Here is a 24,583-nt window from a genome sequence, read left to right on the forward strand (position 1 = left end):
TTCTGTGTTTATTTATATGACTGTTAAAGTTTCTTTCATTAGTCTTGCAGAGGGATGGTCAACTTGTAGCCGCATGGTGTAACAGTGGTGTAAAGTTGGCAATTTCTGCCTCACCTGCCATTATTCAGAGTGAAGAATTGACTCTGCTCCGTCACCTCAGCTCCTGAAAGCAAGTGGGCAGGTTTGCTCCTCATACAACTCTCGCTGGGGAAAGAGCAACCAGCGGCTGCTCCCTCCTCCCCGCCCGCAGCACTGAAATCCAGGGGGTACCACTGCTGGCTTTTAAATTGTATGTGGCAGCGTAAACCAGCCCCGCTCAATGGCTTTGGCTGAGCTGGGTCATGACCTTCCTGTCCATTCAAACACCGTCAGAACCGATGACAGCTGCTTTGGAAGTGCTGTGCACCCCTATTTAGTGTGACATCCTTATTGTGGTCTTCGTTGTGCTGGTAGATGGCATGGAAAGTTCCCACCCAGATGAAACTTAGAACCAGAAGCGATGAGGTCAGCACTGCCGGGCCAAGCGTGAGTGTGCCTGCAGGCTGCATGGGCTGCGCTTGGTTCAGCCTCCTCCTCCTCGGCTGGCCAGGCATTCCCAAGGGATGCAGCCTGGCCCTGGGGGCTGAGGTGCTCTGCAACTGAGCTCCAGAGCCTGCAAGCCGCACGACAAAAGTGTCAGGGGTTTGCTGCCCCGACTTGCTCTGTGGCTTCCCAAGGCAGGACCCTATTCCATACTCATTACCTCCCCTTTTCTCTTCGTGCTCTCCTCCTCCCCAACTCTGTGTTGCTCATTTCTTAAGCCTGTTTGGAGTTGTCAGCCAGAAGGTGCAGATCCTTAACTGTCCAAATGTCTGTGCAAGGCGTGGGGTGGAAGGGGTCCTGTGGACAACAGGGTGAGTTGCTGTGTGGGTCAGGGTTTCCCAGCACCCGTCTACTTTATTGTGTCGTAGCCTGAGCATCTGATGCTTCAGGCATGGTAGGACTAAGGTCAAGAAAAAAAATCCAGAAGGTAAGGAAGCTTCTCCTGAGCTCCATGTGCTGCCTGTAAAGCACAGCTGGGTGGAGGAGGTAGGGCTGGTGCATGAATGTCTGCATTCATTCATCTTTGCCCTCTCCTAATGATAAGATTGTCGAAGCTGTAAACATTTGGGGTGAAACTGGGGTGTTTTTTTAATTGTGTCATTGTTTAGTGCTATGAGCTGAGTGCTTTTTGACACTTTTTTTTTTAATATAGAAATTTTAATATAGAAATTCTGGCACAAACCTCTTGCTTTTTTGCGAAGAAGAAATGTTCCAAGGTCATTGCGTTGTGTTTTATGGTGCATTTTTGCTTGCTCTGTCAGTCAGTCTCCCTTCTTAGGTTTTCTTTTTGTGACTGCCCCACCCAAAATTCCTCAAAGTTAAAGAGGGAAAGAGAGCACAACCTGACTCCTTACCAGTGTGAGAAAGTAACTGAGATTTATTGGTGTCCCAGGGAGGGGGTATACTAATGCAGCCCTTTTGTACTGTTTTGACAGATGCAAGTGAATTCACCAACTAGCTTCAAATTTGTGTCAAAGGATAAGGAAGGCCTGGCCTGTGCATTTCCATCTAACAAAGAGTAATTTCTAAAAGAATGTTTTAAACAGTTCTAAAGGTTTACGGTGCCAGGTACTGGAACTAATATCTAACTTATCTGTCATGCTACAATTATTTTGGAGAAAGTCCTCTGGTAAAATACTCCTCCAGTCAAACCAATATTATCTTCTCAGACAGCTGTTACTTTGCAAAATGATATTTTGTTGGATTTTTTTGGTAGGTAGCTTCAGATTACCTTAATTATAAATTAATGCTCAAGAGCTTTGGGTTTGGTTAATGACCACCCTCATGAGATTGATGAGGGATTGTCTGGTTTTGTGTTTTATGTTTGCTTTCCAGAGTGTTCCTGAAGCCTGCACTTAGCCCTAGCTGTAATCCCCATGGATTTAAATGATTTAGGATTCAGTTATACCTTTAGACCATATGCTCTCTAATAGAAGTTAGGGAATATTTTCTTGTCTGTCTTCCAGGCTAAATGCCGCGATACTTTTGGTTAACATCTCTTAATTATGGAATTTACTTCCTTTGGACCACCATAAGAAGAAATTAGCAATATTGGTTTTTTTTAAAAGGATACTGTCTGGAATACTGTTTGTGGTAGTGATATTTCTTAGGGTTCATAGGTGTTGTGTTTTACTGCCTGTGCTTGCTCAGCAAAGAGAGGGGTTAGAAAGATGAGGCAGAAACAAAGGATTTGTGTTGTGTTTGGGTTGTTTGTTTTTTTTTAATACATACAATCTGAAAAACGTAGTGTATTAAATAAATTAAATGAATGCAGTGTGCATTTTCTGCCCAGCTAACCTGCTACTACTCATCTAGTAGGAGACCATGTTTACCACTTTTTTTTTTTTTCCTAGAAATGAAATAGGAATAAATATGTTAAGCCTCAAGTCCAGTTTGTAGCTTGTTAAGAATGAATTTTTCTCTCTTGCTTTTAGTTGAAGCATCTTGTCATAATGGAGATGAAACAATGGAAACAATCGAGGCTGCTGAAGCACTTCTCAATATGGACTCCCCTGGTCCTATGCTGGATGAAAAAAGAATAAGTAAGTTTTCTATGAAAGGAAATGCAATCTGTATTTGCCTTGTTTATTTGTGAAAAAAGGAGGAATTTAGTGCAGCAAGGTTGCATGGAATTGGTAAGCTTATTTTGATTCCAGTTAGCCTTTTTGTACATAGTTTGGACATCGGAAATCCAGTGTTGTATGCAATGAAGGATTTCATTGCCACACCAGAGTTGAACAGGTGAGGAAAGAATCAAAAACTACAGACAGAAGGTATGAATGAAGTCAGGTGGTTTAGATTGCAGTGTTTTGTTTTGTTTTGCTGATAGAGGATTAGCCTGTTTATGTTGCCGTAAATACAAATAAATGCAAATTGCCTTAAATATGAATAAAAACGTATGATCACCAACTAATTGTGCTTTTTGGGTGAGTGGGTTATACCGTTAAATTGTTCTATTTTAATAGTGCTTCTGCTTGTGTAAAATGCTATCGGTGCATAAGTTCCATTATGAACTAGTCTTCCCTCCCACGAAGGCCTTAAGTTTTCATAGTTTTATTTTATTCTATGTTTATTTTTTTGCTGTAAAAGAATAGCTTTTTAAAAGTCCTTGTGGCTGTGTGAAAATACTCCTGTTGTCCCTTTCCCTCAAGCAACTATGTTTGGCACAACTGAAGATGATGATATGGTGGCTCCTATTACACACGTGTCAGTCACACTTGATGGGATCCCTGAGGTGGTGGAAGTTCACCAAGCTCCAGACCGTTACGCTGAATCACCAGAGACTCCAGAATTTGAACAACCGAAGAAGAAAAAAGGTAAGATGCCTCTGGAGAGCAGTGGTGTGGAGTAGGAGAGAAGTGGGTGACATGCTCGCCTTCCCTGTGGGTGTCTGGAACTGTTCTGGGTGTCAGGTCAAAATAACTGCGTGGGCTCAGCTAGAAATACAGAGAAAGCATTTTCGTACTGGGTAGTGTGAGCTGCTTAGATATTGATGATGTTGGAGAGGTAGCAATGATGGCGTATCCAACGGGAACATGAATCTCGGCTTGTACCTATTTATCGATTCTTCTTCAGAATAGAATTGCAATACAAGCTATAGAGCTTTTCTTACTACTTTAGTTAGCTCTTATTTAGCTTCAACTAAAGATACTTGATCTGTGCAGAATACCAGATGAGAATGAGGAGGGTTTTTTAGCTTTTCTTAAATACAAACGGTTGAAGTATTTTTTTTCTTTAAATAGCTGCGTGCTATACTAAGCGTTAGTCCCATTTGCAGGAGGTAACATTTACACAGCGTCCACTGAGTGATGTTCCATTGGAGTCGGTGCTGTGCCAAAGAGTAATGAAGGGGTGTTAGTCAGACCTTCTGCTCCTTTTTTCCCACCCTGCTTTAGCATGGACCCCATCAGAGGTCCTGAAGCTGACGTCTGCAGTGGAAAAGTCATGCAGTGCAGGCGGATGTAAGTGCTGTTGCAACAAATTTAAAAAAAAAAAAAAAAAACCAAAAAAAACCCAAAGAGAGTTATGTTTCTGGAATTAATCCTAGGGCTGAATCAGAGCGTTAGGATTTTGACAAGTCCCCCTGTGAAATAAAAGCCTTCCAGAACAGGGCTCCTGCTACCCAGCTGTACTCCTGCTGAATGAGAGTGCGATTTTGCTGCTACTTTTGCCGCTAATTCCAAATGTTGGGAGTCGTTATCTGTGAGAGAGAGCGTATCAGCCTGTGGAGATCTTGGGGAAGCCTCCTGAGCCGCATGTGTGTCACAAGGTCTGGTAGGGATGGGCGTGGGTCTGGAAGTCTCCAATTCCTGTAAGAAAGCTGAACTGAAACCGCTGTGGAGGAGAGCTTTACCAGCAGCTGCCCTGAGAGTGCTGCTGGGGAAACTACCGTGCTGTGCGCCCTACTGTGAGATAACCAACTGTAAGAGGATTTTAAACTGGGTTTTTTTGGGTTTTGTTCTTTTCTTTTCTTCTTCTTTTTAATGCTGGCTGCTGTATGGGTCAAAATAAGGAGCCGCTGTCTGCCAGACATTTAACCTCTTTGGCTTGATGTTTTCCTACCCTCTTTTGTGTTGTGCTTCTGCTTACTCCCACTCCTTCCTCCTCCCTAGCTGTAGATTAGAAAACCAGTTGCTTCACAGCAAATGTGTGTGTTTCATTTTGGCAGTTAGATCGGACAGAAGAAATACTAGAAAAGATGCATCAGCTTAGTATTTCATTAACTACTAGTTTTCACCGGAGTTGAGACTCCATGAGGTAGATGGTATGGTCTGAGTGATGTTGAAGTGTTACTTCAAAATGTCCAGGGATTTGTAACCATTGGTGTACAACAATTCCTGCAAAAAGTTATTAATTTTGTAGCGCACTTTAGGATGATGTGCAGCGTGGGTGTTCTTTGGTTTTTGGTTGTGTTTGGTGGTTTGTTTTTTTTATTTTATTGGGTTTTTGTTAATTATGTTTTTTTTAAGTGCAATCTGTTTCCCTTCCTTTGGTCAGTTTTGTGGTACAGCAAAGGACCGTGGTCATTTTGCCCTATCCATACCACTCATGATTTTATAAACTTCTAGCGTATATAACCCATCAGCTAAACTTACAGGGTTGTGTTGTGCAGAGCATTGCCAGCTAACTCAGCCAGAATGGCACTGCCAAGTAGAGCTCCTCCAAGAGAAGTGATGGGGCGATGTCACTTCCTTTCCTTCTGGGCCTTACTGCTGCAGCACCACTCATCTGTCCAACTCCAAACCTGTGTTCAGCATAACATTTGTACTCATGAATGTCTGAGCACTGAGCTGCTGAACTGTGGATCAGAAAGACAGGAAAAATGAAGGGATGTCAGAGAAGGACACTTAGAAATTTGCTCTACTAATACCTTCAGTCCCGTTTTTGCTATGGGAGGTATCCGGCGGCTTGTGGTCACATGAGTTACATACACGTTATATTTTAGATACATCCTGTTTACTACGTTTTTACATACATTGTATTTTTTTAAACAAAAGTCACTGAAAACAGTGCAAGAAAATGTATTGGAATTTTTCTGGTGTGGTATAAAATACTCAATCAGGACAAGCATATCACTGTTCTAAATATCACATTAATTTGTAGCATGAATTTCTAACCTGAAGTGTTTTTGCAACTATGGAAATAGGAAATACCAACTATAAATTCAATTAGCTATACAAAATTATGGTAGCCCCACATCAGGCTTAGCTCTTGCACATTCTTCACCCTTTCTCTTTGTAAAATTCTCTCCTAAAAAGGAATTTGGTGATATACTCTGAAAGGTAACAAATTCATGCTCTATTGAACCAAAGGAGGAAGCGTGCTAATGCTTAATGTGCTTTCAGAAAATGTCTTCTTTTAAACCAAAGGAAACATATCTTGTGTGTCTGTTAACTGTGTTTTTGATGGTATCAGTCAGCGCCTGGAGATTATAGCTCACAGTGTAGTCTAAAACCATCATCTTCAGTATCTCTAGCCCAGATACAGAGTAGTAACATCAATACCTTTCCGTAAACAAGTTTCACAGTCTTCACTGATGTCCAATTTTGGATGGGTCTCTTCCTGGTACAGGATTGTCCAAATAGGATGTCCTGAAGTAGTCTAGGCTGATGTAAGAGACCCCAGAATTGCTGTAGCGGTAGCATTCATATTTAGTAGCCTAGGTTATCCCTAATCAGAAGTGCATAAATTATACGTGAGTGGTACTTCCATCTCCTGAAGCTGACCAGCAGTAGTTATGACCTAATTGAGCCGTCATTCACTTCATTTCCTTTTAAGACCTGATCTAATTTGGACACAAGGTAATTAATGACATCAAAATAACACTCCTCACTCCTTAATGGTGTACATTTACACCTGTACAAGAGGGGAAACAAGATGAGCGCCCAACAGAGTCTTCCCATGACACAACTCTAAAGAAGAAAAGCACTTAGCCAAAGTTACCCTGAGGGACTGCTTGTGCAGTAGAAGCTGATCTATACAAAAGTGACTTCATTAGACATGTTTAGGGAAAACATTTCTGCAACCAATAATGGTGAGTGGAACAAAGCTGCTAAAAATGTACTCCAGTAGTTCTTTGTCCTTTCATATGATGACATATGAAAAAATCAGTATTGTAGGATTTCCTCCCTCCCATCTTCATTCAAATCAAGGAAGACATTACTGGCCAAGATGATGGCTGAACTTTGTGTCTCATCCTCAGTCATGAATCTTGTCTGAATGGAAGCAAGAAAATTAGCGGACTCCAGGCTATACTAGAATTTCCTCACTGTAGCTTTGTCAACTAGCTACCCCTCATCCCCCATGCCCTGTCAAAAAAAGAGAGAGAGAAGGAAAGAGGTGCCAAGGTAGACTTAGCAAGACTGCTGATGTCAACAGGTGAGTGCTCAAGCCAGTGTTTCTTATGACTTCTTTGTAGATACCTGGAAGTCTAGAACAAAGGAGACAGCACAGGCTGGCACTGGGCATTTTTTTTCAGAGCTAGTGAAAAACCCTTACTCTTACTCTGTAGCAGAGCTATTTCCTTACTAAAACAGCCCCTAAAAACAAAACCAAAAGTGGAACATCATAGTGTATGGGATTGCACAGGCCTATTGGTCTTGCCTCCTTAGAACTTAAACTCTTTGGAAGTGCAATAAACAGAGAAGGAAGAAAAGCATTTGGACTAGAAATACGTATTTCAGAGTCCTGTGTCTGCTTGGTCTATTCTGCCTCTCAAAAGAGCAAAGGTAATACATGAATAATTTAGGTATCGCCAATTTACTAAGGGCTCACTGCAAAACATAAGAGAAATTTTTATTTCATCAGAAAGTTCTGAGGGTTGTTGATTAAGTACATTAGCTATAAAAGCTGCCATTGCAGGGCATGAGAACTAATAAAAGAAAAGGTTCAAGGTTTTATATTGAAAAATACTTAAGCATGACTTGTATTTTTTACTCAGCTTATGTTTAGGTGGTTGATTTCTCAACATTTTCAAGTGAATGCTCTTCATTCTTGTCATCGGTTGTAACTAACTTACTCCTTTCAGTCTTCCTCACCAGATAGAGCCACCAGTGCTTATTGACTTTAAAAATTGGTGTTTTTTCAGGGTCTGTTACTAGTTCTGCTGGTCTTAACAAACAAGTGACTTTCCTCCACCTATAGCCACTGTTGAGAAAGGTGTAAAAGACAGTAGGACTGAAAAGTATTTTCTTCACATGACAGTGTAGTTTGCTGCTGTCAGTGGAGACTTCCAATCTTCCAAACACACAATCTTATTTTATCCCTAAATTCCATTTTGGTGATGAGTGAACAAGATAGTGCTCTGTATTTTATCTAGCTTTTCCTGTTTAAACTCTTGCCCACAGTTAATAGCTTATTCTTCTCTTCTCATCCATTTTAAGTACTCTCAAAGGTACCTAAAAAGTCAGAAGTTTCTGAGGTACATGGACTTCAGAACAATGAGCGTAATGTTTAGTCGAAATAAAGAGCATAGGGGGTCCAGTCCTGCTGTAGAAATTGAAAAAGGTCAGCATAGAACTGAGCTCCTAACTTACTAGAAATTGAATCCTCTCCGAATTGGGGAAACAAATCTCTTCCCTTTTTAGGTCCTTGTTCTTTTACATTTCCTTTTTTTAAGTTGCAGTTGACTTACTGGTGTTTTTTTTCAGGGAAGAAGCCGAAACCATCTCGTCCTGAGTCCCCTACCACAACTCCAAACATATCTGTGAAAAAGAAAAACAAAGATGGAAAGGGTAAGTCAAAAAGTTGTCACTGAAGTTTTTAAAAGAACATTGTTTCTGAGCTGTAAAAAGAACAAAATTCACTAGTACTCTTGTAGTGTGAAACCAGGTCTCATGCTTAGGGGTGGTTAACATCTCATCTTAATGCAAATAAAAAATTAAGACACAGATTTCTTGGTGAAATACCCAGTTTCTAGGGAGAATAATGTATTTGTCACTTCAGTTCTCTCCAAGGGTTCTTGGAAACTCCTCAACCCCCCACAGAGGCTGCTGCATTTTGAGTGAAGTCTTGGGGAGCACTTTGCATTGTATTAGTGTTTCTTGGGCTGTGGTTATTTTGACAGATGATCGTTGAAAATGTTTTCCATCTGTGTGTATCTAATTCTGCATGAGGAGCTAATCAAGGCTGCCAGTTGGCAGCAGGAAGCATCAAGCCCTGAGTTTTGAGGAAAGTCATAGTGCAGCTTGAAGACTTGGGCAGAAACCTTGGGGGTTTGATACTTCTTTCATTCTTCCTGTGTTTGAAAGGAGGAAAGAAAATAAATACCGCATAATTGATACAATAAATCGTTTCCTCCATACTGAACTGTTCAGCAGGGCCTGTCAGTTTTTGTCAACAACTCAGTTGCTTTGCTGTTGGGTCCAGCACCCACACCTGTGCCCAGGCTGGCTTTCAGTGGCAGCCTGATGCCCTGGCCCCCACCGAGTTCTGCTGCGCTCAGAGGGAGCTGGAAATGAGCCTCCCCTGTGTCACCACATGCCTAGGGACTGATGTGCTTGCGTGTGTGCAGTACTTGCCAGGACGGAAGCCTAGCCAAACCTGGAAGGTGGTGGCATAAGGCTGTCAGACTCTGGAAAAATCGCCACACTGACAAATGAGTATGGGGTTTTTCCTTTTGAAGAGGGATTTTCTGCAATAGCGGGAAAAGTAACACATTGGCAAGCAATTAATACTTAACAGGTTAATGGCAGCAATTTTGAGTATGCGTTGTTGCCTTTTTTTTTTTTTTTAATTAAAACCCGATTTTTAAGTAAAAATGAAAGAAGAATATCAGAGGAAACTCCAAGCAGTGCTCAAATGAACTACTAGACAATATTAAAGCAGCTAGCCACAAAATTAAAAGACAAAAGAGTCTAATGTTTCTGCCAGTGATAGCAAGGATACACCATATTTCACATGTGTCCATTGTTACAAAATTGCTAATTCAGAAGGAATTAAAAAGGAGCGTGTTGCCTGAAACCACTGCCTGTTACCAAAAAAGCTGCAACAAAAGCAGTTGTTTTGCATTTTGAGGAACATAGAGTTGAAGTAAAAGGGATATTAATATAACCAGCCATGGCAGGAAAGCAGCTAGAAAATCATGAGAGTTGCCTGTCTCTCAGTATCCACAGCGTTTCCCTAAGGGGACCATGTATGCTAAAATACCAAACCCTCCATATAGTTTTTTGATGTGATGCATGGAGAAAACAGAGTTTTCTACTTATTTCTTCTTCTGCTGTGACTCAGAGAAGGTTAACAGTTCTGCCTGTGAGTAAAGCAGACAAGATTTTCGCGTCCAGTCCTCTTCTCAGTGATTTTCAGTGGATAAACAGTGACAAATTTTCAGATTTCCTTGATGCAGCTGAGCATTTTTAGTCTAGACTAGAACAGGAGCACCCTGGATTAGATGGTAAGTGGCTGGGAATGCTCTCGCTCCTGGTTGACATTGCGCCTTGCCTAAGCAATCTTAACCTTTGCCTTCAGTGTATCTGAAGGCAAACAGGCAGATCGTTTTATGTGAGCTGGGAGACACTTGTTGCAAAGGCAGTGTTTTTTTCTTTAGGGATTCTCACTTTTCAAGTTTCCATCTGCTGAAGGAGCTGCTGACTTTTTGTACTGCCAGTGCTGATGACTTCGCTGAATATTTGCAAAATATAGATTTTAATACAGTAGTATGGGAGTTTTAATTTAATTATAGTTGTATGAGAGTTCAACAAGACACCTCCTCTTGTTGAATAAAGTTCAGACTAGTGTTATTAAAGTTGAAAAAACTGCCAGGTTAAATTGAAGCTAACAAGGGATCTTGTCACCTTCTGATGCACTGGGCATCATTTTTGGTGAAATCTGCACACGCTGTCCTTGCTGTGGTTTTGCCCGGCTACTTGTGGGAGGTGATACATACATACAGAGAAGTTTTTCCATCCTTTCTCAGACTAACAACATATGTTATCTGCAGCTTCAAGAACATGAGACACCGAAAGACTTGAAAAAAGCAGGAAAAAGGGTCTCGTTACTTATACGTGTTTAGACTCCTTAAATGTACTTTCAGAAAAAAGAATATGCAAATTTTGTAGTACTTTTAAGTATTCACATAAAATGGTTTTAATACTGTTTCTTTATATGTGATAAACACCGAGCAGAGCGATGGTTTTGCATAATTGAGTGTTTGTGTCTGCTTGTTTGTGAAATGAAATTTGAATGTTGTCTACCAGCAAGTGCAAGCACTCACTGGATTTTAAAAAAAAAAATCTTTTTCTGAACTTTATTCTTGAAGGTTTGCCTACCTCAACATGTGCTCCATCTAAATCTAATTGTTAAAAATAAGGATTTTGTTTAGCCTTTTCATAGAATGGTTTGGGTCAGAAGTGACCTTAAAGATCATCTTGTTCCTGCTATGATGCTGTTTAATATATTCATAAGTGATTTGGATGTTGGGATCAAGAGCACCTTGATGAAGTTTTCAGATGACACCAAAATGAGTGGGGTAATTGATACTCCAGAAGGGAGAGCCACCCTCCAGGAAGACCTGGACAGGCTGGAGGAGTGGGCTAGCAGGAACCTTATGAAGTTCAACGTGGACAAGTGTAAGGTCTTGCACCTGGGAATACGTAACCCAGGAGTGCAGCACAGGCTGGGATCCACCTGGCTGGAGAGCAGCCCTGTGGAAAGGGACCTGGGGGTCTTGGTGGATGACAAGCTCAACATGAGTGAACAGCGTGCCGCAGCAGCAAAGAAAGCCAACAGGATGCTGGGTTGCATTAACAAGGGCGTCACCAGCAGAGATAAAGAAGTCATTATCCCACTCTACCCAGCACTGGTCAGACCACACCTTGAGTACTGTGTTCAGTTTTGGTCCCTGCTATACAAAAAAAGTGCAGACAAGCTGGAAAGAGTCCAAAGAAGATCCACAAAGATGATCAGAGGACTGGAAGACCTGCCATATGAAGAAGGGCTGAGAAAACCGGGTTTGTTCAGCCTTGAGAAGAGAAGGCTTAGGGGAGACCTTATTAACATGTACCAGTACATAAAGGGTGGCTACCAAGAAGATGGAGACTCCCTTTTTAGGAGGAGTCACATGGAAAAGACAAGGGGTAATGGATACAAGTTACTCCTGGGGAGGTTGCAGTTGGACTCCAGAAGAAACTTTTTCACCATGAAGACAATTAGACATCAGAATAATCTCCCAAGGGAAGTGGTGGATTCCCCTACATTGGACAGTTTTAAGACTCAGCTTGACAGGGTGCTGGGCCATACCATTTAAACTATATTTTTATCTCGAAAGGTTGGACTAGATGATCCTTGAGGTCCCTTCCAACCTGGTATTCTATGATTCCAACTCCCTGCCATGAGCAGGGACACCTTCCACTACACCAGGTTACTCAAAGCCCCATCCAACCTGGCCTTGAACACTGCCAGAGACGGAGGCATCCACAACTTCTCTGGGCAACCTGTTCCAGTGCCTCACCACGTCACAATAAAGGACTAATTCCTAATATCTAATCTAAATCTCCCCTCTTTCAGTTTGAAACTGTTACCCCTCGTCCTATCACTACACTCCCTGATAAAGAGTCCCTGCCCACCTTTCCTGTAGGCCCCCTTTAAGTACCGGAAGGCCGCTCTAAGATCTCCCTGGAGCCCTCTCCTCTCCAGGCTGAACAATCCCAATGCAGGCTGAACAACCCCAAATAACACTCCCCTCAAATCAGCAAAATATTTAAGCAAGGGCTTAATTTCCAGAATTTTCAGAGGATGGACCTGAATGTGTTTCTGTTTGAAGTAAAGCAATAGTAACTGCTTCTGTAACTGGATTAGGCAGGAGGGAAGCGTACACATCGGTGACTAATGCTGTCTAACGTTAGTGGTTGGAACGGGTTGATTGTAGGTTGGCTGGTACCTGACTGTAGGTTACAAACAGTGGCTAGGGTATTTGGGCACCCAGATTAAAACAACTAGTAGGAAGAATCCCTTCCCATGCCCTTCCATCACTATTTCCTAGTCTTGATAGTGTATTAGTATATTTGTACAGACACCACCTTCTTAATTTTTAGATTATTTACGTAATTAATAACATACGGTCAACTAATATTTTTTCTTCTTTTTTTTCCTGTTTCCTGAAATACTTTTCTTTTAGGAAATACAATTTATCTCTGGGAGTTCTTACTAGCACTGCTCCAGGACAAAGCTACGTGTCCTAAATATATCAAATGGACTCAAAGAGAGAAGGGCATTTTCAAACTGGTAGATTCCAAGGCTGTGTCCAGGTTGTGGGGAAAACACAAAAACAAGCCTGACATGAATTACGAAACAATGGGTAGAGCTCTCAGGTATGTCCATTTTTAATAACAGACTGTTTTTGTTGCGTGCATTGAATGCCTCATCTGATTTGTGCAACAACAGAGAAGAGTTAGTATTCTGTCAGTTTGGGAAATGAAGAAGTTATTTCAGCAAAACAAATAAGCTAACTAAAAGTAACCCTTATAACCTCAACCCCAAGTCAGTCACCTTCAGTCTCAGGTCAGACATTTTCAGTGCTCCTGCAAAAACTGCATCTTCACAGTCAGCCACAGGCGAAGTAAGAGAATGAAGATTCCAAGTGGGGCAAGACTTTTACATAAAATTTGTATCTCCTTTCTCAAAAAAAATCCTAAATTCAGGTGTATTAATGAAATTATTTCTACTTGTTGCAAATGATCGCATTTCTAGTGGAAGGTACAGTTTTAGAATTCATGTCTGGTTGCACTTCTCTGAACTTGCATATACAGACAGTTTTAAAACATCTTATCATGTCCCTCTGCCTGTGAGGCGCTGGGATTTTTGTCATACATAAAAGACTGTGCAAACTAAGCACACGTGCACAAAGCTTCAGTCTTACCTGCTGATTGATAATTGTCCAGCTGGCAGCTATGCATTTCTTTCCGTTTCTCTTCACCCCTCACCTTGCTGTGCGTAATTTCAAATTGTCGTATTAATTTGCAAATATAACAGAAGTAGTGCTCTGCTGTCCTATTCCCTTTGCTTTGTTGTAGCTAAAACATCTGCCTGTGCTGACTGGTGAACAAGCATGAATTCAGGTAACTGAAATAACTGTATAAGTCAAGAGGAGAATTAGAAGTTTCATGCAACTTCTAAAGAGTATGAGTTGATAGCAGAGCTGCCAGTTCACGCAGTTCTTATCTTCCTCCTCAGAGTTATGTGAGGTTGAAATTAAAAGGTGACAAGAAATACCCGTAGAAGAAAGTTGCTTGAGGAAGTTACGCTATTAAATTTGCTACTCCTTTATAATGAAGAAAATAGGCACTTAAAATATTGTTTACTTGTTACTGCTGATCTCATTTTCTGGGAGTTTTGTAGCCTTTTTTTTTTGGTTGGTTTTTGGCAAAAAACACTGTGTAACTTGTTGTGTGTACACTTTAAACAGATACTATTACCAAAGAGGAATACTGGCTAAAGTAGAAGGTCAGCGCCTAGTATATCAGTTTAAAGAAATGCCAAAAGATCTCGTCTATATAGATGACGAAGATGCAAGCCCTAGCACTGAATCATCGGATTCAGCTCTGCTTTCAACTCCTGTGGCCAACAGAAACCAGTCGAGCAGATCTAGAGCTTCTGCAAATGCAGGAACAAAGGGAGGATCAACCACAGTGCTAAAAACAGGAAACTCAAAGCCTGCTAAGCTGAAGGAGCATGTAGAAGTTGTGCAGCAGCAGACACCTGGCTTGACTTCAGAAGTTTTGAGGACAATGCAATCTCCGCAGCCAGTACATCCCACTCAGCTTTTTCGGACAGTTCATGTAATGCAGCCATTGCAGTCCCTCACAGAAGGACATGCAGCTGTAACCAGTAATGTTCCGGATGAAACATTAAATCCCTCGGTTCAGAATATAAGGTAAGAAAATGTACAGAAAATAAATGTATGAATAGTAATAAATTCACCAGATGATGGCCAGGTAGACTAGATTCTTTGTTGTGCTTCAAAGTGATGCTCGTCTCCCAGTTTGGTTGAAGTGAAATGGTGTCTTTGTGGCTGATCCTAGGAATTGGGAGTTACTACAGCATACTGCGACCTGTACACTCAGAAATGCTCTGCCTGTGGTGGAGGAAAGCGCATCTTTCCTGCAGTATTAGACCTGATGCAAATCTCTTAGAGAGGAAAAATACACAACTTCCCTTTAAAATTGGTATCATCAGCTCTGTCCCGACGCAGAGGCAGTATTTTCATGGCTCTGCTTTTTCACTGACTGTTTGGTGTCTTCGCTTTTGAATTATGCATGGTGTGTCTGCATGATCCCTTCAAAAAGATTTTCCTTCTCACTTCTTAATTGTTCTTCTTAAGAATTTTTTGTCATCTCTTTCATCTTTTGTATTGTCCCCAGTTACAACAAGGGAAAGCTCTCTGTTACCTACTCTTAGCGTTTTGCTGCTGTTACAAGAGCATGTTCTTTTGATTTTAGAAAACATTTAACAGAATAATCTCATGGGAGCTGTGTGTCTGCAGACTATTTGGGAGACAGTCGTGCTTCCATGCTTAGTTTGTAAGTCAACTGGCTAACACTACACAGTGTTTAATCATCATGACTCCTTTGCACCTACCAGTTAATTCAAGCATCCTAACTGAAGAGTTTTTAAAAACTAATATTAATCACATATGCCTGGTTTTACCCTAGCCTGAGGCATCCCCTGATGGAGCTTGTTCGTCTCCACTGACTACAAAAGACCTAAACCAAATAAATGTTCGTATAATCCAGGCCTCTCACAGGAATGTCAGAGTTGTAGGTGGTGGTTCTGGACCTTAAAGCTGTTGCAGGAAAGCTTCAGGCTATAATTCAGGAGCTGCACATTCTTAATGAATATGAACACCACTTCTTTTGAGATTTGCTGTGTTAAGATCACCTTTATAATAGTTATAGTTTTCTACTCCAGAGTGGCAATAACACTATTTCCTACTCCCTTCCTCAGTTCTTTCCTTTGAAAATTACATCCAGAGCCACCAACAGATTTGGAGTGGTACTGACTATCTGGGGTTAACTATGCGATTTTGTCAGAGAGAAGTAAGTAATGACACTAATGAGACCAAATAATGTCTTTATTTTCAAAGAAGTTTTGCTCTCTCAACTCTGCTGCTAGAGGGATACTGTAAAAGCTAGTCAGTTATTAAAACCCCACTTACATAAAAGGAAAATCCAGAATAGCAATAACAGAAGAACTGAAAGAAGAACTGAAACTATTTAGATCAGCCTCTAGTGATTGATATAATAGAATCAATAAGAAATGCTTTAGGGGACAACCAAGTGGTTGAGGAAGCTGAAGATTTATATATAGGAAATGACAAACCAAAACTGCAGCTTCAATCAAGAAAAAAAGTTATATTATCTCTTCTTCCCTTGTGGTAAAAAAACCCCAAACTTTGAAATTATCCCTGGACTTCCTAGTTTGAATCCTCTTGAGTTTTTTTATTACTGTTTCCTTAAAAATGATGAAATGTTTTCATTCATACTGCAATATGAAAAATTCTCACTGAAAAGATAAATTCACTGGTTAGTAAAGGCTGCAAGGGAATAAATATATTGGGCCATGAAAGCAAAAATATTTTTCATAGTTAACTGCTAAGCACGGTAAAACAAACTGGAAGGAGTTGCTATTTTTAAGTAGACAATATCTGTTTTCATTTGTCTTTTAATTCGAAAATGCATTATTTGAACTCAGATTGTGTTTTGCTTATTGTTCTAACCAACTAGAATTAGTTCAAGATGCACGTTGAGGAGGGAAGGGTTATATTTGATCAGAAGTTTGTGTGAAAGACAGTTACAAAGAATTTGACCAGAAAAAACAAACAAACAAACAAACCGTTTTGGAATTAATTTAGAAAATTAATAAAAATCTGCATCAAGGTGATGTTGTGTAAGTTTTTAAAGCTTAGGAATGAAGCTACTCTGTACAGTGCAATCTGTGATTTCAGAGTTGATGAAGGATTTAATTACTTGTAAAAATTGGCTAGGGCAATATAGTGCAAGGAAACAAGTGCAGATGTAATTGAAGCTGTACGGTACCATTTAGGTCAGTAGAATAATGCTATTAAACATTAATAGGGAGAAGGTTCAGCAATTTGCAGAGTTAAATAGCTCTAGGCTAGACCTACCAGTATCAATAGTAAAAAATGGTAACAACAGAAGTATCTGTAAGACCTAATAAGGCAGGCAGGCGAGAAGTCCTGCCTAATATTTGGAAAGCTGCTCAGTGACATTATGACATCCAGTTAATTGCATTACGGTGTTTCACAATCGGGCCTTGGGCAATAAGCTAAGGAGAAAAAAGTGGTAGAGATGATACATGGGTGAAGTTTGAATGAAGGAAAAGCCTTAAAGGCTTAGAGGTTGGGATTGCGTTCATTCTCATCCATTGTTTGTCACTGAAAATGTTACTCCGCTAAGTTGTCAGTTGCACTTAGCCGAGATGACAAAGTGTCTCGGATGAAGGGAGAAAAAGGGACCCAACTGCTTTTTCCAGTACAGTACGTAATTACTGAATGGTATAGAAGTATTACTAATTAAGAAAGAATGTACTGTCGGAACAGGTAAAGTGAAAGTAAAAACCACAACCCACACTTTTTTGGTGTACTTTTAACTAGGATAGGCCAAGCTGCAAACCAAGGTGCTGATGGACAGTAGTCACTGCCCATTCCAGGCTCTAAAAATACAATTTATGACACATAGATTTCTGCTCAGTTTAAAAATATAAACTTCAAATAGTTTGGTGAGGTAGAATGGCACCTTGAACGTTTTTTTTTGGAGCATGTGTTTTAGGTCTTGTTTTATAGCAAGGCTAAAACAAAGGAACTGGATCTTCAAACAGCTGTAAATCTCTAGCAGTTGAACGTGTTTGTATACACATTCTGAATTGCTGCAGTGGGGCTTCCGCAAGGGTTGAAATGAATGCTCTGCATGATTTGAAAATGTACAGCAGGTACAATTGCTGTTACAGAATAAGAGCTGACAAACCTTCTGGTGTGTGCACACTCTCTGTAGGGTTGTGGTTGGAGTCACTTCATAGTAGTTTTATGAGGAAGCATGAGGACAAATAGCAACATTCAGGGGTTGGGGCATGTAGGTGGGCAAGGTCATTTGGGTGAAACGGCAACCAGGGTTTCGGAATGATCCACAGAAGTTTTTCTGATGCATACTGGTTCGTGGTTGGGCTCTGCCTTGAAGCATGAACATCTTGGACCCATATAATTTGTCTTAGGCAACGTAGCTTCTGAAGTTTTAATCATAAAAATGTTCTTCCCTCTTCTTAATGGAAATAAATGGTCTTTCCTCTGCAGCAATTTGCTTCTGTTGTGCTGTGAGAAGAAAAACAATACAGAGGAAATATTGAGGATTTTTGAGCTCAAAACAATTGTCTTCTTAACCGTATCCTTCAGATAAGTCTGAACATGCATCTTCTCTGCTGAGGGACTTGGTAAAAGAACCGTATTTGTAGAATGTTGTGAAAGACTCATGTCACCATCCCTCCCCTGTACTGGGCAGCATTGCCTGGTAAAGTCTACACCCAGAGCATTGCTGGGAGAGTGTGACAGCCGTTCCCCAGTGTCTCTTCCTGTTTCTCAAAGAAATGGGCATGCCAGTGAAAATCAGGGGTTGGTTCTTCACAGGAGACAGGCAGTGGCTTCATGTACAGCTGCACAAAGCTTGTGCAGAGTTTCATGTACTTTGAGGGGAGGGTAGTGTCTTACTCTGAAGTGGAAAGCTCCTGCCTTTTGGTTGGCTTTTGATGGGCTTTTTATACAAGTTTTGGTGCTGCTGTATGCAAGGGAGACAAAGTGTGGCTCGCCAGGGATAGATGCCTCTTCTTCAGCCCCAGTGCTTGAACAGAAAGGCTGTGTGTGATGCGCTGCTAACCCAAGCTTGGGAAGTGGCGCAGGAACAGGGCCAGGTGATGCAAACTGGGTTTTGCCGACTGGGGAAGGCATCTGGTATCCCCAGTAGGAATATTCAGAATTGCAAAGTCACTGCTGTTCTTCAGGTCTAACTGCTCTGGCTCGGTGGATGCAAGCACAGTTAGTGCAGCTGTGTAACTGGGAGCTGAATTTGGCACCACATGTTTCCAGTGATCAGACAAAAATGCCTCCTTGGCAAAAAAGAAAAAAAGTCTCTTTGAATTTAGCACTTGTAAAATTGTTCTGTTCAAATCAGAATAACTGACACAGGTTAACTGGAACATCTGGTTTATTGGAGTAATTGTGTTTTAGCTTGAAATTTGGAGGCACTGAAGTAGGCCTGGGATTCAGCTCCGTGTTCATTGGATCATTCTGAGCGTAAAGGGTGTCCTTTCTGTTGCTCCAGAAAGTGTACTTCGCCTCTAAGGCTAGGGATTTACCTTGTCTAGGACATCGTACAGGACTCTAAGGTGCCTGCATTTGGGCAGTTTAGTTGCTCCCTTAAATGGCTAGGACTGCAGATAGAGAGATATATTTTCATTTGCCTTTAATCTAGAGTAGTAGTGATTTAAGATGGAGTGTCAAAAAAAACCCGGACATGACCCGGCAATGTGCGCTCACAGCCCACAAAGCCAGTCGCATCCTGGGCTGCATCAAAAGCAGTGTGGCCAGCAGGTTGAAGGAGGTGATTCTGCCCCTCTACTCTGCTCTGGTGAGACCCCACCTGGAGTGCTGTGTCCAGCTCTGGGGTTGGAGTGGGTCCAGAGGAAGCCGCAGAAATGATCAGGGGGCTGGAGCATGTCCCCTGTGAGGACAGGCTGAGAGAGTTGGAGTTGTTCAGCCTGGAGAAGAGAAGGCTCCGGGGAGACCTTATTGTGGCCTTTCAATACTTAAAGGGGGCTTATAAGAAAAATGGGGACAGACTTTTCAGCAGGGCCTGTCGTGATAGGACAAGGAGCAGTGGTACCTGGCAGCTCTGTATACCAAGAAACTTGTAATTAGCTGGCTGCTGATAGATCCTGTGCAATGGTTTGGCAGACTTCAGATTTTAAACACAATGTTTCTATCAAAGTTCAGTTTATTGTTTCTTTTCTGTATTTTCAAGTTGTCATTGTGATAGCTTGGACAGAGCATGTTAGAAGACCAGTATGCTGACTGTTCTGTAGCTGGGGGAAAAGCTAAGACAGACCACAGAGGACCAGTGGGATATGTTTTGTGTGTTCACTTCTGAACTGCAGAACAACTACATGATGAATCAGCCACAGCTTTCATCTTGACCTTCTTGTAAACTTTGGGGTAGAAAACGTTGGCTGTAATTCGTCCTGAAGGTGACACAAGCATGGACCACAGTGGCAGGATCCTCATTCAAGAGGAGAAGGAAGTAGCTGAAGGTGAATCATGTTTTTTCTGGACATAAGCATTCTGTGTAAGAATGGTGATGAAGCCACCAATATGCCAGCACAGTGGATTGTCCTGATAAACAGAGGGAATTACCTTTGAAAGTCATGTCTACGCCAAGCAAACGCATAGGCTTTCTGCTGTTGTTCCGTAATCTGTTTCTGTGTTCAGGCTGTGATGGATTGGTGGTCTGACTGCAGCTATGCTGATGCTGGAAAATAGACAGATCTGTCTAGCATGAGTTTATCAACTCTGAAAATGTGATTACAGCTGCTATTTCAAATGAAGTGTCTTCATCTTGTGCCATGTATAGACATCAGCTTGTGTAAGTTGTGCAGTGAATGTCACTGTTATGTTCTGTAATCATACTTTACACTCGATCTATATTGGTTTTGCTCGAGCTTGCATAACCACACAGACCCAAGGAGGCAGCCTGGCACTGTCCAACTGAGATTTTGCATTGACCATCTGCTTTCAGTCCTTTTTCCCTGAATAAGAACGAGAGTCAAATCTGCATGATGTCAGCTAATGCTGTAGCCCATCACTCCTCTGCCATTCCTACAACTGTTGACAGGTGTCAGGCTCGGTAAAGAGCTCACTAGGGCTCCCTGGGACTTGATGGGGAACATGAGCGAAGAAATACGATGCCAGCTGAAGACTTCCAGATAACTGGAAACAACTCCTGGCTAATCCTTTGATCAGCCAACATCGGTGCACATGCTTTGCTTCTGTTTGCAGTTAGACAGTAGTCTTCTGTCAGTGCAACAAGTTGGGTCTCCATGCTCCAAAGGCAGGCCTGCAGTAGAAGCTCTCCAGCACACCGACTAGCAGATACTGTTGGATCTGGCTCACCGCTGCTGGAGCCTTCCCCAAAAGAAGGGAAGCAGGTGATTGTTGCAAAGAGCTGATCGCTGACATCTCTTATGTGAAGGCTTGAGTGCATTTCACGTTTCAGGATGGTGAGGGAAATGCCCTTCCTGAGGGAGACATTGGTCAGAAATAGGCTGATGTGATCTCACTGGGCTTCTACAAGAAACTCTCATTTAGCTTACAATGGGGTGCGTTTCTCAGAAGAAATTTACAACAGGGAGAACTTCTTTCACAGCAAAGACTTTGGTTATAACCAGACATTTTGATTTGATTTTCCTGCAGCTGAGAAGACCTTTTCTTAAGCACATTTCTGATTTAATTTCTGCAGTAGGTAGGAAGAAGGCTGCTCACGGCAGAAGGGACTTCAAAGTCATCTAGACAGTTTAATTTTATTTCTGCACAATGAGAAGCTATCCACGGGAGCTCTCTTTACATGCCTTTGGCACTGTTGAAAGAGGTGGGGTTTCTGCAGGTCTCTGTTGGTGGCAAAGTTTCTGAGTTTTAATTCAGTTGAGTGTGGAGTTTTGAAAAATTCTGGAAAAAAGACTGTAAGACTGCATGGGTCAGTAAAAAGGACACCAGACGAGTCCTCTGTCTCTGCTCATGATGTAAGAGATTATCTTGTGCTGTAGAAGGGCCAGTGGCTATGAGGCAATACATTGGGGTGAACGATGGACAAGATTGTTGACGACTCTGAGGATCACGTACACGAGCACAGCTGTGGAGCAGTGACGGCAGAGTTCCTGAGCTGCATTTGGCTGATGCTTCCTACAGGCAGTCAAAAGAGATTGCCTCTCCACTTGGGCATCTGAAGTGGTTCTAACAAGCACGTCCCACCCCTTCACCTCCCTTGCTCTTCCTGGCTTGACTGAATGAGTTGTTTGCAACTAGTTGGCTGAACAAATGGGGAAAGTCCCTGGAAATTTGCCCACTTAACACCGTCATTGCCCCTATGGCTGTAGGTTGAACAATGTGTATGTTGGAGAGGGAATTCTCCTCTGTTACCTCTCTCTATGTATTTCTTCATATTGCCTTGTTTCATTTTCATAGCTAGTGCTGTGAAATACTGTTTTACCTTGGCTTGTAGCTTCAATATTTTTATTTGTATCTTCTCCCTTTCTCCATTTCATAAATTTCATATAAATTACCATGAATAAACCTGTTTTTCCTGTGTGTCACTTATTGTTTGCTTTATCACTAGTTGGCTCTTCATGAGCTCATATGATACTGCACAATTCTAGGCTGTTAACGGTACCAAATGGACCAAGATGATAATTTTCTGCCATAACTGAAACTGAAATTTTTCTGAAATGACTTCAGAATTTTTGTCATTCTTTTCTCAGTTGTAACCAGATTGTTTTATGGCAGCATTTCCTTTTCATCATTGTTGCTCAATGTTCTCGTTCTTTTTGTAACCTCAGCAGGAACTTTTAAAATAATCACCCAGTAGATTTGTATCTTAAGAGTAGGAAGGGCGTTAGCAAATTGACAGTGAAATTGAGAAGCATAACAAAATACACAGTTCAAAGCACCTAAAATAATGAAGTCCAGTGTTACCAGATGACCTTAAGTAGTGTGTACATTTTTTTCTAAAACTAGCAAAATGATTTTTCAATGTCGTTTAAGGCAAATGGTTTGAGCAGATAGATTCTTAGTTTGTAAACAGACACAGCTGTCTGTAGTCTTACCAATTCAGGCAAATGTCTTGCTTGGCTACTATTAGCGTAAATAATGTGTATTTATGCCAATGTGCTACTTATTCCTGTGCTTGTACAGACATCTGATGCATGTTCACACTCTGTGTGTGTATACGTACATGTGTATATACATGTTTATATATATGTGTGTGTATCCTATATATGTGTCTTGACTGATGGAGGATAGAGCATCTGGAGTAAACTGTTGATCACACTATGATGTACAGGTATGGGATTTGCTTTCAGGAGAAGTAAAATGGCTTAACATCAGTATGGAAGTACTAACTGCAGTGTGCTGAGACACACGGTCTGGTTCGGTCCGCTCAGAGCTGTTGCTCCTAGTGCTTTGCAGAATACCTTCTGCATTGATTAGATCCAGTTCGCACTTTCTGAGGTTATCCTTTACAGCCATTTAGCAGCTAGAAGCTTTTATTTTTACTATTTTGTTTTAAAAGAAAACAGCTGAAGATCAAGAAACTTGCTTCAAAGTAATACTTGCAGCTTCAGCTGCTGCTTTCAAAACTGCAACTGTTGAGTTCATCTTAATCCTTCAGGCTCAAGTAAATTTCTTCATGGATTAAAGATCTGGCTTGGTATCTACTCTGATACTTTAAATGCTTTTCTTATGGCAAGTGTCAGTTGTGTTTCCTTCTTAGCTGTTCCACTTGCATTGCTGGTCTCTGTAGACTTTCCTGGGTTGAGCTGTATCTATGTGACATTTTTATTTTACTGCAAGTTTAAATGTAGGTAGTTCACTTTTTTTTTTTTTTTAATCACCTAGTGGATGCCCTCATCCTGTTGCTACTTCTGACAGAGGCATTTGTGATTTTTCTGTCAAGGTCCCAGGGAAATTGCGGGGGGGGGGGGAGTTAGCAGACTTGGTGTGAGCCTTGGTGCTGTCATTCTGGGTCTTGCACTTTAAGCTCGGTTGTTGGTATTTGCTGTGCAGTACCAAGTTCTCCAGAAGCTGAAAAGAAAGAAGTGATCACTCTAGCTGGTGCTTCCCCTCCAGCCAGCCCCCGTTTCCATGAACTTCTTCCTTGGGCTATCTCCAGTTGTGTGAAACAGGAGCTCAAGATTGTTTCTGGTGTCAGTTGCATCAAATTTTGTGTTCTGGTTGTGATGAGACCTGCGTGGCAGCCCCATGGGCAAGGATTTGCATTTGTTGTGCTATAGTACTGCAACCTTCTTTCTTGTGAGGAAGAGAAAGCTACAGTGCAGATTTTGTTCCTTGTATTACCAAGCCACATAGGAGGTAGGGAAAAGCTTGCCTGCAGCAGGGACTGGAAGGTATCAGGCTCAGCACACATCAGTACTCCCTGAGTATCCTCCAGTTGCCAGTAGGGTTACTGGGGCTGCTCTTGCTGGAGCAATCTTTGGAGCTTAGCTAGAGGCCTTTCCCAGAGGACTGAGCTGAGAGGGGCCTGGGAAATCCTCTACAAATATTCCTTCACTTGTCTCTGCTGCTGTACCAAGAAAGGGGAAATGCAGCTCCCTGTGTGGCCAGACTACCGCCAGCAGCATCGGTATCCCCATTACCCCATAGCTTCAGCATCACATAAGTCCTGCTTTGATAAGCTTTTTGTTGTAGCTGTGATAGCCAGAGCATGGTTTTAAATTGAAGTTTTGAATATTGTGAGTCTGATCTGACATGTCGATGGCTAAACACTGGCAAGTAGGATTTCACAGAGCTGTTAAAAATAGGTACTACATGGGTGGAGGGACGATAGAAAGGAGAACATTCCACAGTAGATACATAATAGGTAACCTTTATAGCATATCTGAAGCCCAGTCTTCAGAAGGAAGAGCATGCAGTATTGTGCATGGTCTTGAAAGTACAAATGTTGACAGTAGGTGGGAAAAAACACTGAAGCAGGAAGTTTGGAGAGAACTTTTCAGGACAAGCAGAAGGAAAGAAAAAGATTGTTGGAGACAGCACTGGCATGGTGGGCTGGAGCAAGCTGTGGGAGGGTGTCAAAGCAGTTACCATTCCCTTCCTCTTTCCCTCCCCTAGAAATCATTTGCTTCACCGGGAGTACGTTGTGGTTTGGGTTTTTTGTTTGGTTTGTTTTTATTTGCATGCCTGGAGTGTGTGCGTTTCAGCCACATCTCTTAAGTCACC

General features: G+C 41.6%; 1 protein-coding gene across 3 annotated transcripts in view; it reads left to right on the forward strand.

The window, feature by feature from the left end:
• ELF1 (E74 like ETS transcription factor 1) overlaps nt 1-24,583 on the forward strand; it is a 40,403-nt gene that overhangs the window by 13,418 nt on the left and 2,402 nt on the right. Inside the window, exons 3-7 of one of the 3 annotated variants that reach the window (XM_086476590.1) lie at nt 2,517-2,624; nt 3,234-3,398; nt 8,232-8,315; nt 12,695-12,887; nt 13,982-14,449. In XM_086476590.1, coding sequence (XP_086332716.1) covers nt 2,517-2,624; nt 3,234-3,398; nt 8,232-8,315; nt 12,695-12,887; nt 13,982-14,449 — 1,018 coding nt within the window. The remainder of the gene's footprint in view (nt 1-2,516; nt 2,625-3,233; nt 3,399-8,231; nt 8,316-12,694; nt 12,888-13,981; nt 14,450-24,583) is intronic. The other 2 variants (XM_086476598.1, XM_086476604.1) reach the window with 2 other exon arrangements.

Source organism: Leptosomus discolor, chromosome 1 (genome assembly GCF_034619465.1).
Source record: "Leptosomus discolor isolate bLepDis1 chromosome 1, bLepDis1.hap2, whole genome shotgun sequence".
Classification (NCBI taxonomy): Eukaryota; Metazoa; Chordata; class Aves; order Leptosomiformes; family Leptosomidae; genus Leptosomus; species Leptosomus discolor.